Source organism: Micrasema longulum, unplaced genomic scaffold, assembly GCF_059751315.1.
Source record: "Micrasema longulum isolate JH-2025_06_02 unplaced genomic scaffold, ASM5975131v1 h1tg000987l, whole genome shotgun sequence".
Classification (NCBI taxonomy): Eukaryota; Metazoa; Arthropoda; class Insecta; order Trichoptera; family Brachycentridae; genus Micrasema; species Micrasema longulum.
In genome coordinates this window covers 400,275-416,682 of record NW_028278176.1, presented here as the reverse complement: position 1 = coordinate 416,682, position 16,408 = coordinate 400,275, and the positions used below count along the sequence as shown (strand labels likewise).

General features: G+C 34.5%; 2 protein-coding genes across 2 annotated transcripts in view; one reads left to right on the top strand and one right to left on the bottom strand.

Annotated features, from left to right (window-relative positions):
* Window positions 1–16,408, bottom strand: part of Flo2 (flotillin-2) — a 704,941-nt gene that overhangs the window by 328,964 nt on the left and 359,569 nt on the right. The window lies entirely within an intron of this gene.
* Window positions 109–14,918, top strand: LOC148277740 (glucose dehydrogenase [FAD, quinone]-like). The gene is made up of 3 exons (XM_088232451.1): window positions 109–594; window positions 9,885–10,132; window positions 13,266–14,918. Exons 1-3 carry the CDS (start codon window positions 251–253, stop codon window positions 14,660–14,662), a joined length of 1,989 nt encoding a protein of 662 aa, XP_088088577.1. The 5' UTR covers window positions 109–250; the 3' UTR covers window positions 14,663–14,918.

The window sequence follows — 16,408 nt, the reverse complement described above, 5'->3', positions numbered from 1 at the left end:
ACAGCACGGAATAGTGCACATGATCATTTTTAAACAGTTAATGAAAATACTCAGACCATTAAAGGTACACGCAAAACAAGAGCAGTAAAATTTAAACAAACAACCAAATACAGTTTTCGAAAAGAAAGGGTTTTCTCCAATTTTATGATTGATAAAAGCGTGATTTTTTTTACAAAAATCAGTGATGTTCATTTGAAGACCACCCAAGATACACAAAAGAATTTAGACAAAAATTAAAAACCACATCAAAATGGCTGTCGTGCCGGCGTTGGCTGGCGCCATTAAGGTCGCTTCGGGAATAGTAGGTCTCAGCAAACTTGCGGTAGTTCCTGTTCTACTAGCTGCTCTTGCATACTACAACTATGACATGTTTGATCCAGAGAACAGACCATTCAACCAAAAGAATCTAAGAGAGGACTACGATTTTATCGTAATCGGCGGAGGATCTGCTGGAGCCATCATGGCTAACCGATTGACAGAAGTGGAAGGGTACAATGTTCTTCTTCTAGAGGCTGGAGGACACGAACCAGAAATTGCCGATGTGCCAATTTTATCTCTGTATCTGCATAAGAGTAAAGTGGACTGGAAATATAGGTGAGTGAATTTGCGATTTAACAAAAAATGACAACCAACAATGGAACTTAATTTTATCAGGCAGTAGGTATTGTGTCTTTATTTTTTTCAACATAAACGAGTTTCATAAGTATTATTACGGTGTACTTTGCATAATTATACGACGGTAACTTTAGTTTTACCGAGGTTATTTGTCCTATAACATTTTCAGTAAAATTTCCACCAGGCAATAATCCATCATAATCATCATTCCCTCCACGCACTTAAAGATGCATAGGATACTGCATCGGTATCAATGGCACATATCTTAAACATGATGACCAGTCTTACGTTTCAGGTGTCAGTCTAGGGACTACGAAATATTCTAGTGTAAAAACAGATTTGTAAATAAATATTCCAGGTCGATTATTTCGAGTATTTAACCTGAGACTGCTTGCCTGATAATTAAACGCGCTGATCATTAGACCAAGAGACGTTTTATCCATCAAATAACAAAAAATGCTAGAAGAGTTTAAAAACATACATTAAAATCTGCACTAATGCACGTATTATGACATACCTGTCTCGATACTGATATGTCAACTGAAAAAAAAAGAGAAATTGAAATCTTACTTTCGTTTGGATTCCTAATAAATGGGATCATTTGTATATGATGCTTACTGCAATATTTAAAGACCTTTTTAATTTGGTTAAATAAAAACTTAATTTAAATTAAACGTTTTTAAAAATTATCATCTTTCCCCCCCACTAATAAAACTAATCTCGATTGATTGGGTAAGAAAGAGGAATTCTCGTAATATTTTTTAATAGGTGTTGCATAATGTAACAACTCTCATATAGAAAAGTAATAAATAAAATGAATGTATTACATAGTAACACGCGATCATGTATACGTGTATCATATATATAATGTACACAGCAAATAACCCGAGAATGCCGCAGGAAGCAGTTAGATTGCGGTTGGAAACAATTGGAAACGTGCAGTTTATTAAAATTGACGAAAGATTCCCTGAAACATTGATGTAATTATTCATAATAGATCATTTGCATAATAATAATTATGAATCTTACCTATTTTCCTTTGATGACATAATTGAAATTACGGCAACAAAATGAACGGAGCACTAAGCACAGTAATTTCTAATAAAAAAATGACAATCGAAGCTAAACTGGCAGTGCACAACAGAGTTTTAGTCCCGACACTTATGTATGAAAGCGAAACATGGAACTGGCAGAGGAAGGATGAAAACCGAGTGAACGCGGTTGAAATTCGATCTCTTGGACGAATGTTACGAATGATGAAATCAGGCGAGAGTGTAAATCTTAGTCAAGTATAATTGATAAGATTAAGAAAGGGTCTCTGAGATGGTTTGGTCACGTAGAACGAATGGACGACGAAAGAATGGTAAAACAAGTATATATGGCAAAAATAAACGGCAACTAATGGATCATCATTCTAATGGATCAATGTAATATTTTGTAATCACTATTTAAAAAATAAAATAAAACGAATTTGTGGGAAATCAATGTATGACAGGGTTACGAATGATGATATCAGACGAGAGTGTAAATCTGAGTCAAGTTTAATTGATAAGATTAAGAACTTGTATAGCTTAACGACGAAAGAATGGTAAAACAAGTATATATGGCGAAAATGAACGGCAACGTGAGACGAGGACGACCAAGGAAGACGTGGCATGATCAGATAAACCAAAATCTTAAGTCAGGTCAAGTCAAAAGCAGACAGAACCGAAGAGCATGTATGACAAGATGTATGAAAGTGGAAGAAGCTAGGTATGTATGCCAGGATAGACGTGTGTAGCGGTCCATTCACTCTGCCTACCCCTACGGGGAAATGGCGTGATGGTAGTAGTAGTAGTAGTAGAAATTACGTCACGCAGTATACAGTTTATATATTTTTAATTGTTATATTATGTTGAGGAGAGGACGAGGTGTGAAGAATACCTCATCCTAGGAGGAGGAAAATTTTGTAAGTGGACTGTATTGTTGGGGAAGGAAGGTTGCGCAACTCCACTAACCTGCTGATGATGAGGCGTGATGAGTGCTGGAACCTGGCTGGTGAAGTTGGCAGTCGTGAGACGCTGACACACAGCTTGTATGGAGCTGGTGGTCTAAATGGACGCGGGCACAGCTCGCTTGATGAAAGAAACGCACTTCACTCGTAGAATATTATTGGGAACTGATAATATGATGTTTTTTCCGGCACTCACACGTAGAATTATTGTTACACGGAGTGCGCTAGGAAATGGAAAGGAAGGGTAGGTAGATATGGCTTTGGTTGAGAATTGGTCCGAACATACTATAAAAGCGCCCTCTGAAAAAAAAGTTGGGCAGTCAATGCGTCACGAACAGTCCGGATGTCATCTACTGAAAATTTTCAGCAGAAAAAATACGCGACCGCAAAACGTATGCGCCGAGCAAGTTATTGTCCTGTCCATGCGCGTTCACTTGCAGACAATGCGGCCGAGCGCGGTTGTGAGAGTCATCCATTGTACTGTGGAGATAGCCTGCCTGTCTATCTCTAGGACAATGTCTGGGTCCACTGTCCTGTCCTCGTGTGAACCCTGCTATACAACGTATTTATTTTATTGTATTTTTATTTTATTTTGAATCTTGAAGTAGGGCACACATAAACATATTATTATGTGTGCGATAATAATAACAGTAATATCGGCCTCGTGAAGTAGTGGTCAGCGCGTTTGTTTACCATGCAAGAGGTCTCAGGCCCGACATGGTTGACATAAAATATATATTTAAAATGGTGTGATTACACTAAAATATTTCATAGTTGCTGGAGCGTAAGACTGATTATCTTACCTTCGTGTAATAAAAATGATCAAGATACGCTGCAGTTGGTGTACCAATGCATTACCCTATGCACCATTAGGTTGGCAAAGAGTATAGGAATACATATATTTAATAAATGAGTTGTTTTTTAACCTTCAGTTTAAATTTTGTTTTTTTTTTCAATTCATAAATGTTGTTTCAAGTATCATAATATTTTTTTACTGCCTCGTAAAATTGAATTTTGTGATTTCGCCTACTTTTTAAATGGGAAAAATTTATTGTGAGAGAACACTGACTACGTTTTCCACAGAGGGTAGAATACAAATTCTAATGTATAAATCACTGCACAACTCTGCTCCGGAGTATTTAAGGGAACTATACATTCCAGATGAACTAGCTGACAGGCGTCTCACGCTTAGATCAGCAACGTCTACAGCGAGAGGAAAAGTTATTATACCTCTACGCAAACAGCGCACTAAATTTAGTGAACGCGCATTTGCGGTCGCAGGCCCTATGGCAAGGAATGCTCTCCCAGCAGAGGTGCGAGGTTGTGAAAGTGAAGTGATGTTTCGGAAAAAACTTAAAACCCACTTGTCCTCTAAATCATTTGAATAAATCCGTAGCATGTGACAACAAAATAAATTGTTTTAATTAAATTACAAATTTAAAAGCTTTAATTAAATTTATTTATCTATAGAATCACTATGAAAAGCGCCCTTGGGGTATTATATTACGAAAATGGCGCTATATAAGTTATCCATAATAATAATCTAGCGAGACAGTCGGCATTGGCTCCTTGAGGAACTTGAAACTAGTATTTGTTTGATTAAGAGAAAACCTCTCAAAAAAGTAGGCAGTGAGGAAAAAACGCATTAAAAATGGTTCTTCTGTACGTGGGGGCGGACAAAAGCTCAGTTACGTCATATTATATATAAGTACTTTAAACAAAGATAATACAAATAATATCGAAGCCACAATAGACGATAAAATTTTATCGATTTAATGATTACCCAGTAATATAATCGAATAGAAAAGTGCCGAAGATGTTTATCGGATCGATATCCGGCATATGATTAATTTAATGTGCCCTATGGCCGACATAATAATGCAAGTGCTGTCTATCGTCTCTGGAATCGAACCCGTTTTTAGAGAATACGTAGGAGCACGAGAACCCACAGGGCGACTGGTATAAATCAAAAATATTCAATTTAGGTGCACGTCTAGTGTTTAGTTTTTCAATGAAAGTTACGCGGTGAAAAACAGTTTCAGTTACAGCTGAAAAAAACGGTCGTAACTCAACAATAATTATATCAATATTTTATAAATATTTTTTTATTCATTTAATATAATATAACGTTACAACATGTAAACAAAAAGAAATACATCATAAAGCAAAATATAATATCTGTTCAACCATTTTTTGTGAGAATTTGAATTGAAAGGTGTAATTTGTTTAATTGATTTAGAAACATTTATTTTTATTTGTAGTATGATACATTTAATTAATACATTTTTGACAATACGAAATATTCAGCATTTAGCCAAAAACTAGATTGAAAAAAAAATTACATGATTTGAAAAAAATATTTGGGTTTAATTTTATTATTAATTCTGTGTTTCCGAGAATTCACTCTCTCGGGAATAAACACACTGATAGCAAAAAAAAATAATTAATTTGCTTCTTTATTAAACTTCGAGAACCTAGAATTTTAATTTGTTTTTTGCGTATATTTTTATTTTGTTTTATTTTAAATTGTATTTTTTCATTTGTAAATTGTAAAAATATTACCGTGGTTCCACCTAAACGTTTGTCACTACAGGGCACCATTTTAAAAACGCTCCTCCGAGGTATGCACTAAGTGGAAATAATTTAGAGGTAAATGGAGATCGAACTATATTGCATAAGCAGATAATATTATCTTTATACTGAGATGCAACTAATAACCCATCCAGTTACGGGGCCAATTGGCTAAAGTGTCTCGTCCACTTGTCTTTCGGGGGTTTCAGGAAAGAATTCCGATGAGCTCTTTGATTGATGGGCATTAATTGCTTGGCTTGAGAAAATACATCAATTGCTTTCAGAATAGACTATGCACCAGTGGCGAGGCGTGATTTATTTTAAAGGTAATCTACAGAAAATGTTCATTAATTTGTTATTACATATAAGAACATAATATGTATGTAATATAATTATAAATTACTATCTTTTCCTCGGTTCTCTTTAAATCAACTCAAATAACAATTATTATTAACCACACGATATACGTAGCTTTATTTTATACTATTTTGATACAATAGTCGTCCAAAAGTTTATTGAGAAATACCACTATGACATTCAGCAGATATTTCCATTATGATTAAAATGTCAGCACTGGGCAGTTCAGCAGATTCCTTTTAAAATGAATAATGCTAAAAACGGCCACTGCAAACGCCACATGTCCTATTTGGCACATAATATGTCAACGGTATTATATCAAAGAAAAATAGTCCTTCGGAAATAACGTTCAAAATACTAGTTTCCAAATAGAGAATCCTCAAATAATATTTGTAATCTGCAAGCTTGTTTTCATACTAAAAAAACGCGACTAGGTTGAAAACGTAAAATACACTGTACTTTATTGTATGGACAAAGGTGAGATAATCGGCTAGTTTTATCGATCACTGAGAACGGGGTGGGCTCTGGGCGCACTTTACACATACTTTTTTTTGTATGACGATTAATGCGGTGGTGGTGATTTATAATAAACAACAATTATTTTATTTATTTTCCCATAAACATGGTTAATATAAAACATTATTATCGAAAATAATATACAGGATGTTCTTTAAAGCCTGTCACATCCGAAACCAGGATGATCAGTATGAACAAGATGACATATTGGCACATTAAAATAAATTTTTAGAACATTTAAAATTTACAGAAATAAAATATTTAAAAAAACAAATGGTTGCTTACTTCTGCAGGGGAGAAACGAGGAGGGGAAAAGGGGGAGTTCGATATACTGAAAACCGCGCGACGGCGCCCCCTCACTTCTCCCCTGCAGAAGTACGCAACCATTTGTTTTTTTAATATTTTCTTTTTTTTTTAAATCTTCGTTCTAAATATTTTTTAAATATGTTAATATGTCTTCTTGCCCATACTGATCATCGTGGTTTCGGATGTGACAGGGTTTAAAGAACAACCTGTATAATAGAAAGCTGTGGTAAATAATCCCTTTGCGCGCGGTGATGTAAAAGTAAAAGACGTAATATTCTAAAGTTCAAACATTTAAAAAAATAAATAACATAGAAACATACTGTTAAATAGTTCTTTTTCATAACTTTCGCGAATAAACATATAATTTAGTCCTGTTATAGCAAAATACATTAAAAATCACAAATACGCCGCTAATGTTACGCGCGCGCGTTCCCCATCACTATCGTCAACCGACTAAAGACCGCCTGAAGACTGAATCTGTTTTAGACAACACCCGCCGCAGAACAGCGTCTGTCTTCCTTGTTGTGACTTCTATCTTCGTGCTCTCTCTTGTATAAGGATGTGTTGCTGAATTAGCGGACATTCATTCTTCGGGTGGCAAGGATAAATATTTTTTGTATTAACATTTAGCATAGTTGTACAAATTTTACTTTCCAAATCGGGTGTGAAAATGTCCATTTGACGATTATAAAAAAAAAAGAATTTATAATTTTAAAAAATAAGAGAGATATATCAAGTCTTGTGTCCGATGTCGACTATTGTGGCATCACAGCCATACAAGAGTTTAGACGATTCGCCCCTGCTATGCGCATAGTAATTACTGTAATATTGAAAAAACATGTACGCGGAATACGATTACAATGTAGTATTGTAATTTTCTAAAAGCGCGTATCGGAAAATGTACGGTCAACATAATATGTCGTGCACGAATATTCAAAGTTTCCGGATTTCGCGAGTAAAGTTTTACATATCTTAAAAACATGACAATCGAACCCGGAACCCCTGTACGTCAGGCGAGCGTTTTAGCTAATTAATATAAAATATTTATTTAGTATTGACTATAATTTATTCCGTGCGAGACAATGGGTCAATACTGAAATTTAGCCAAAATGCACACGAGGAACGTTGTGAAAATGACTAAGCAACGATGAGCGTAACGACCGAGTTCGCGTAAAATCATAGTCATTATTTCAAAAAAATAAAAAATATGCTATTTTATTAGGTAAATTAACAAAGATACATACTAAAAAAAAAATTAATTCAAAAGTATTCGTCGATATTGAGTATTATGCTATAAAAAACTATGACTACTTCCACTGTCTATTAAAACAATTAGAAATGAGAAAACGTTCAAAAAGGCTATTAAAAATGGATAGTGGAGCTGGATAGAAGTAAAATGGATTGTCTCATTTGCTTAAACCAATATTGAATCAACCGCTCCACAAAGGTAAAGTTTATGTTATGTTTCTGTAATTTTTTGTGCGTTTTATATTATAAATAAAATAGGTGTACATAAATTAAATATTAACTTAAATACGTAGCGTTTAAGACTCTCTGAACATTTTGTTGATTATAATAATAATAATTATGGATAACTTATATAGCGCCATTTTCATAATATAATACCTATCTCTGTATATTAAGTCTTCTTTGTTTATTCTCACATGTAAAAATATAAGACACAACGTCTATTCTCTGTTATTCTGAATCCTCTCTTCTGTACCCATTATATGCAGTTTTAAATATATCAAGACTATTAAAATTCTTGTTAAATGCTTCACATATTTACCATATTAACATATCGGTATCAAAAAAGACTTGATTTACTTGTATTTAATTTTTTAAAACTTTTATTTTATTGATATATTTAAGATTTTTAATATTTTTATGTAAACATTATTATATTGTGGTACCAAAATGTTTAAAGAGAGAAATCCCTGCAAAAAAAAACTGCTTTTGCAGTTTGGCGGGAATTAAAAAAAATGTTTAGAAGAATGCTTAGGTGAAAAAAATTTCAATAGAAAAAAAATATATATACTAGGGATGGTAGAATGTTTTTGATGGCTAGTTTTAATATTTTATTTTATTTTTACAGCCCTTACGTAAAAAAAATAAGTAGAAATATACTAACAATACTAGAGCCAATTAAAAAAATCCACTGTTGATCAAATAAAACATAATATATAATAAGAGAGTTGACGTAATAATAATTATGGATAACTTATATAGCGCCATTTTCGTAATATAATACCTCAAGGGCGCTTTACAAAGTAATTATATAAAGATATAAATTTAATTTTAACTTTAACTTTTTAATTAAAGAAAAATAATGTACTTTTTCATACTACTTTTCCACCACATACATGCTAAGAATTTATTCAAATGATTTAGAGAACAAGTGGGTTTTAAGTTTCTTCCGAAACATCACTTCACTCTCACAGTTTCGGATTTCTGCTGGGAGAGCATTCCATGCCATGACGTAATTGTATGCGTGTGACGTTTGCATTCATGTGTGTGTATGTGTAAACGAATGAGGGAGAATATGTGTGTGGGTGCGTAAGTATAAAATAAATAAATCAAAACTTGTAATTCTATTGAAAAGGGTACAGGAAAGAGCTTGGTAAGAAGTTTGATTTTCAAAAAAAATAGTTTAAACGTATTTTCGAAACCTTTTTGTAAATATTTTAGTCCAGAAATGTTAAAATTGTATTTTTTAAAAGTTTGGTTAATTTCCAAACCCTTTTCTGAAAAAATCATTTATATTACGAATATCAGACAGTCTATATATATATTGATATATATTTTAGAATAAATTAAAATAAAATAAAATCACTTTGTTTTTATGTGCCACATATATTTTTTATAATTTGACAATCAACTAGTTTCGGCAATACTATGCCTTCTTCAGGGTTTATTACAAACTAACGTAACATATATAAATTTTTCACAGTGAAGGTAGAGTGGGCGTGGCTACGGGAGTAGAGAAGAGAGGGGGTTTGTGTGTGGATTTAGAGAGAGGGAACATATTTAAAATGGGACTATTACTAAGATTTATTTGATTATTAATAATATTTACAGCAAAAGGCAAATTATAAAAAATATATGTGGTACATAAAAACAAAGTGATTTTATTTTATTTTAATATGTCAAATAATAATGTTCCACAAAGTAAGTGCTTCAAATATCAAAAAAAAAAAAAAAAAAATTTAATTGATAAACCCTTACGGGTTACATACATTTAACAAAATATTATTACTTTTAAAATTCACATTCTACTGTTAATGATAATATTTTTAACATATTTTGTAAAAGTTGTCCGAGTCTTTTGCTTAGTTTTGTCTGGTAGTTTATTGTATAATTTCAGTCCATAGTTTATTAGTCTCGACTGTCCTTGTCTCGTTTTAGAAGGTGATGAAATGATATTTTTCTGATATTCTCGTATTGTGTCCATGTTTACTACAATTATTACAATTCATTGAATTCAGTTTAAATTGACGCGCTTGAATTTTCTTACGCAAATTTCCAGGACCCAGCCGCAGTCCTCTGCCTGCCAGGCGATGGAGGACAAGCGCTGCTGCTGGACGCGCGGCAAGGTGCTGGGCGGCTCCAGCGTCCTCAACACCATGCTGTACGTGCGCGGCAACCACCGCGACTTCCGCCAGTGGGAGGCGGCCGGCAACCCGGGCTGGGGCGCCGAGGACGCGCTCTACTACTTCAAGAAGTCCCAGGACCAGCGGAACCCCTACTTGGCCAAGACCAAGTACCACTCCACCGGTGAGTCCCGAACTTCACCAATCCAACAATGAATGCCAAAAGATTACAGAACTTCTTTCCAATTAATGTTAAGCAAACATTAGTCCAGAGCTTGCTTCTTCCACTCCTTGACTATGCGGATGTATGTTATCCAGATGCTAACTGTGAATTACCTAATACGTTAGAACGATTGCAGAATATTTGTATACGTTATATCTTTGATCTTCGCAAATTCGACCACATAACCGAATATCGCACGCAACTACACTGGCTCAGTATCAGGTATAGAAGAAACTTTCACATTCTATCACTTCTTTCAAATATTTTAAATAATCCCACTTCGCTTGTTTATTTAAGAGAGCTCTTCCAACCTCTACCACAACACGGGCTATCTCTTCGTTCTAGTAACGAGAGAACACTTTTAATACCCTTCATCGCTCTATTTTTTGCCTCCCCCTTCACAGTAGTAGCTACTCGATTGTGTAATAATCTACTCACAAATAATTTGTGTAATCTACAAGTTTAATCTAGGATAAAAAACCCGCACTGGGGTTAAGACATTCAAAATATAGTATACTTATTTGTATGAAAAAATAAGCTGGAATAATCGGCTAGTTTCTTGGCTCACCGCAGGCGCTGGCTGCGCTTTATTAATATTAATATTTATATTAGGATAAAAATACGAACGGTGGAAATGATTTAAAATAAACAGTAATTATTTATTTGTTTTTCTGTAAATAAAGTGACAGTAAAAAATTATTATGGTTAGTCAAATATAATGATAAGCTGCGAATAATCGCTTCTATACACGGTTCGCCCCTGCGATGAAGGTAGCCGTTCATAATCGCGGCCCTGAACACAACTTTTCAATTTGTATAATTCTTATACCAGTTAGATTAATCAACACGTTTTGACGTTAGAGACGTTAGAGACGTCACTTCTTTATTCACATTTAAGTCAAGATTGAAATGTCACTATCAAAATAATTAAGTTATTCCTTTATCCTTCTTCTTGCCTTCCCATCCCCTCTCCTCTCTTCATAGCATAGTGTTATTATTTTTATTTTGTTAATCTTTGTTTTTAATTTTGAAAAAATCGTAAGATTCAATATGTCCATGTACTTGTAACTTTTTCAAATTGAACGGTTTGGGTTGATAGAAAGAAATTGTTTTAAGGCAATATGCCCGCCCTTATATGTAGGTTCATAAATTGTATATGTATATAAAGTGTCAAATAAATAAACGCTTCCATTGGAATCACTTTTAGAGTAAATTGAAATAATCCGATTAATTGGAAAAGTAATGATAAAAGTCGATTAAATGCTGTAGAAATGCGATCCCTCCAGCAAATGTGTGGTAAAGATGTATGATAGGTGCACAAATGTCGAAATCCGTGAACTGTGTAAGGCTGAGACATGCATTATGGACAGAATCAAGAAAGGGGTGCTGCGTTGGTTGGTCTACATGTAGAGCGAATAGAACGGCTAAAAGGATCTACGATGCGAATGTTGATGGACGCAGAAAACGGATGTGGAAGACCGAGAAAGACATGGCACGATCAAGTCCATCAAATACTTGAAGATGGACATGTCAAGAGTATGAATAATCGGCGTGCGTGCATGAAAAGATGTATGAATGTAGAGGAAGCGAGGTCTGTTATGCAAAGACAGAGTGATATGGCGTTCTATCCTCTGTGCCTACCCCTACGGTGAAACGGCGTAATGGTTTGTTTGTGAAGTTTGTTTGAAATTTATTAAATTAAACGCTTTATTATAACAATATTTTGAGTTTGTCCAAATATTTCTAGACAAATACTGGATTTCACCCCCGTGGAAGTCATATTGACAAATAACACCAGTTTACAATAATTACATCCAAGAAGTTTGAAAATTGGAAAATTGTTTTCAGGCGTTGTCTAGAATGCCTAGTGTATGAATAATAATTGGATCAGATAAATCTCTTCGCAACAATAAAGGTTTCAGCTCTTTAACATCACCACAACCAACAGATGGAAGAATTGAAGAAATATGGATGTACAAACATAGGCAAAATGGTGAATGTTACACAGTGTGGAAAGTGACCATTTAAACCAGCCAATGACAGGTCATAAGCACTGTAAATGAATAAACTTCCATGTTTTCTCCTCTAAAATGTTCTCCATCTCCGATGTGCTTTGTAAAAAGACCTAATTTTATTTTAAAGCACTTCTATATTAGTTTTGGAAAGCACAAATATTTCCATCTACAAATGACGGTATAACTACACCCTATCAGGGATGGTATTCTAAATCTTCTCGCGTAGGCAAGAACTTTTGGGATTTTTATTTTTTTTGCATGCAACTACACTTTACTTCATATATGGCCACGCTGATGATTAAACGTCAAATAAATACAAACACGTGAAATCAAACCTGATGATTATAATTTTAAACATTATTGTTACAAATCATTTAATTAGGTTGAATTGACCAAACTGTATTGGTTTTGTTCCGTTTTTTAAACCGTTTTATAATGTCGAACTATGAAATGTGTCGGCCTCATGGTGCAGTGGTCAGCACGTTTGCCTACCATGCAAGAGGTCTCGAGTTCGATTCCCGACATGGTTGACATGAAATATTTATTTAGAAAAGGGTGTTTTTACACTAGAATATTTCATAATCCCTGGACTGGTACCTGAAGCGTAAGACTGATCATCTTTCCTTTATGCAACAAAAATGATCAAGATACACTGCGATTGGTGTACCAGTCAGTGCCCTATGCACCATTAGGTGCGGAAATGGATTGATAATAAATGTTAATTTTAAAACTGTTTTTTTTAATTGGCCATTTGACGTTCAATCATCAGTGTGGCCATATACGGAGCAAAGTGTAGTCGCAAACAAAAAAATGAAGCCTCCTACCCCCGCAAAAAGATTCAAAATAGCACTGCACATGTAGATAGAAAGATATAATAGACGTTTCTCAGCCAGGACATCTGTCGCCTTCCAACTCCACGCTTTCCCTTGATCATCCCATGATTATCATCGTGATTAGCTGTAGACTGTAGATGCGCACATTTGCTTCCGCACATGATATGGCCCAGATATGAGAGTTGTCTCTGTTTTATTGAGGATAGTAGTTTTAAGGAATGAGTATTAATATTATATATCTTTACAGGTGGATATCTAACGGTGCAAGACTCTCCGTACAATACACCCCTCGGAGCTGCATTCCTTCAGGCTGGCGAAGAAATGGGATATGATATCGTCGATGTCAATGGAGCACAGCAGACAGGATATGCTTTCTTCCAATACACCATGAGGAGAGGATCCAGGGTCTCTACCTCAAAAGCGTTCCTGCGACCTATCCGTAACAGACGACAGCTGCACGTGGCTATATTCTGCCACGTTACGAAGATTCTCATCGACAAGGTGACTAAGAGAGCGTACGGCGTAGAATTCATAAGAGAAGGAGTTAAACAAATTGTATACGCGAAGAGGGAAGTTATTCTCTCCGCTGGTGCTATAAACAGCCCACAACTGCTGATGCTTTCAGGAGTAGGACCTAAAAAGCATCTTAAAGACATGGGGATCGATGTAATACATGACTCCCCGGGTGTTGGTCAAAATCTACAGGACCATATAGCCGTGGGAGGACTAGCTTTCCTAGTCGATCATCCTGTTAGTACTCTTCTAAGTAGACTAGTAAATATCAATTCGGCCATAAGATACGCCGTGCTGGAAAATGGACCGCTAACGTCCAGCGTCGGCTTGGAAGCTGTCGCTTTTATTTCCACAAAGTACGCAAATCAGTCCGACGACTGGCCGGACATAGAGTTCATGCTGACGTCGTCTTCCACGAATTCCGATGGAGGAACGCAGGTGAAGAACGCTCACGGGTTGACGGATGAATTCTACAATGAGGTGTTCAGAGAGATTGATTTCAAAGACGTGTTCGGAGTTTTTCCGATGATGTTGCGTCCGAAGAGTAGAGGATTTATAAAGCTGCAATCGAAGAATCCTCTCAGATATCCACTGCTTTACCATAACTATCTTACGCATCCGGATGACGTGGGGGTTTTAAGAGAAGGCGTAAAAGCAGCTCTGGCCATCGCTGAGACGGCGGCAATGAAAAGATTCGGGGCAAGGTTCCACAGTAAGCAACTGCCAAACTGCAAGCACCTACCTCACTTTACGGATGAGTATTGGGATTGCGTTATCAGACAGTACACCATGACCATCTATCACATGTCTGGAACCTGCAAGATGGGACCCTCTTCAGACCCACTAGCGGTGGTCGACCCGCAGCTAAGAGTGAACGGGATTCAGGGGTTGAGGGTTATAGACGCGAGTATAATGCCGACCATAACCAGCGGGAACATCAACGCGCCCGTGATGATGATAGCGGAGAAAGGAGCCGACATGGTTAAGGAATTGTGGAAAAAAAGCGCGAGGAAGCGGAGAAGACGAGGTCTCAATCAAACTTGCATCGACGATTGTCACCATCGCGAGCCTTATGTTAGTGCCAAGAAAATTTACGCTAAGTTTTTGAAACATGAAAACGACGAAAGATGATTTATTTAATTTATTTATATATTGAATCCAATATAAAATACAAATACATAGTTAGAAAAAATGTTTATACAATAGGTAGGTACATTAAATTTATATAATTTTTTTATGGATATAGCCACTCCACTGGCTCACAGGCGTTCCGGAGTGTCAGGGTATTATTTATTTATACATAATTGTACATAATTTCACATCAATTGTGTAAAAATTCAAAAGAAATAAAAAAATTAAAACATACCTACATCAATAAAACGAAAAAGGATTTTCAAGAAACTAAAATTATATTCTTATATATGAAACATATTCCTCAGCTTCCTGTCTAGTATTTTCAGTGATCCATTTATGTACTCTAGCTTTGAAAATATTGTTTTTCATTTTGTCCAATATGTCCTTGCTTAAAAATGATATCAAAGCATTTTCCCTCGTAGTTGCTAAAGACAATTATTAGTAGTATGCCCAGAATATAAATGTAACTGCGGACCTTTTTATGCGTATAATGATATATATATATATATATATATATATATATTAATTTATGTGAGAAATTTCACTACACAAGGTCACAAACACTTGACATTTAAATTTGTAAAAAATCGACTTAATATTTTGAGTTAGAGAGCGAGTAGTTAATACTGACCTAGTCTTGTAAGTCAAGGTGGATTACTCTTTGTGAGAAAAAACCTAATTATACAACTTATTGTAAGAATGTCGTTATTGTAATGTTCAGGGATTTCTAAGTGTTAATATTAACTGCTAAGACTTTTGATGAACTTGTAAACTGAAAATTTCGTAATTAAAAAGGCAATTCGTTATTTAATTATCGCATATAACGAATATTTGTAAATTTAAAACAATGGATAAATTATTACCCATAGAAATATATATTTTCGTATTTATAAAGATTTTTCATAAAACTGTAAAAATTAAAGCTCAACACCAATAATTATGTTATACAACATATTATATGTAAATATTATGATTTAATTTATATTATGTGATTTTGAAGCCGTCCTAAAATAACTTTCAACAAATAACAAAAACGATAGATTAAGATTTTTTGGTAAATTGATTAATCGAAGAAAATAATGCGAATTGCAAAATAAATTTCTCCTGGCTATTTAATTGATTTAATGTACGTGTGGAACATTATTGGTACACCAATTATATCGTGGCATATCTGGATAATTTCATAAAGGCAAATTATGCGCTAACACTACTCCTTAGGAAACTTAGAAAAAAATACTGTGAAAAATAACACAACACTTTATTTATGAGGTCAGTGTGATTGCATGGGTATTGCAGTGTACAATTGTTAGTATGGATTTATTAAACGAAATTGCACATGATTTAATGTAGGATAAACAAAATTGACAGCCGTTTGAATTACAGACATTCACAAATAGTTTCGGATAAATTTGACATTACAAACAATGTGTGTCTATAAATAGATGCGCACAAAATATTTTGCTTTGTTTCGTCACAATTATTATCGATTAAAAAATTTAGATTCATTTTGCTTAAATTGTAAACTTTTATTTATTTTGTATGTGTGTACAGTTTGCGTGTATACCGAATTCTGAAGTTGAATTCATTGAAATTAGTTGGTAAATATTGATTCTATAAGTATTATTAATTCTTTTAATGTTTATGTCAGTATTGTAGGTTTAGTTAAAAAGTTACCTAAATCAAAGATAAACATTGCTCAAAATTTGTGTAAATAAAAAAATTGACATGTTTAATTTTAAATAT

Excerpts from the sequence above, each read along its gene's own strand:
- LOC148277740 (XM_088232451.1), top strand. The coding sequence starts at position 251 with ATGGCTGTCGTGCCGGCGTTGGCTGGCGCCATTAAGGTCGCTTCGGGA. Across the intron at positions 595-9,884 it reads AAAGTGGACTGGAAATATAG|GACCCAGCCGCAGTCCTCTG; the intron begins GTGAGTGAATTT and ends GCAAATTTCCAG. Across the intron at positions 10,133-13,265 it reads GACCAAGTACCACTCCACCG|GTGGATATCTAACGGTGCAA; the intron begins GTGAGTCCCGAA and ends ATATCTTTACAG.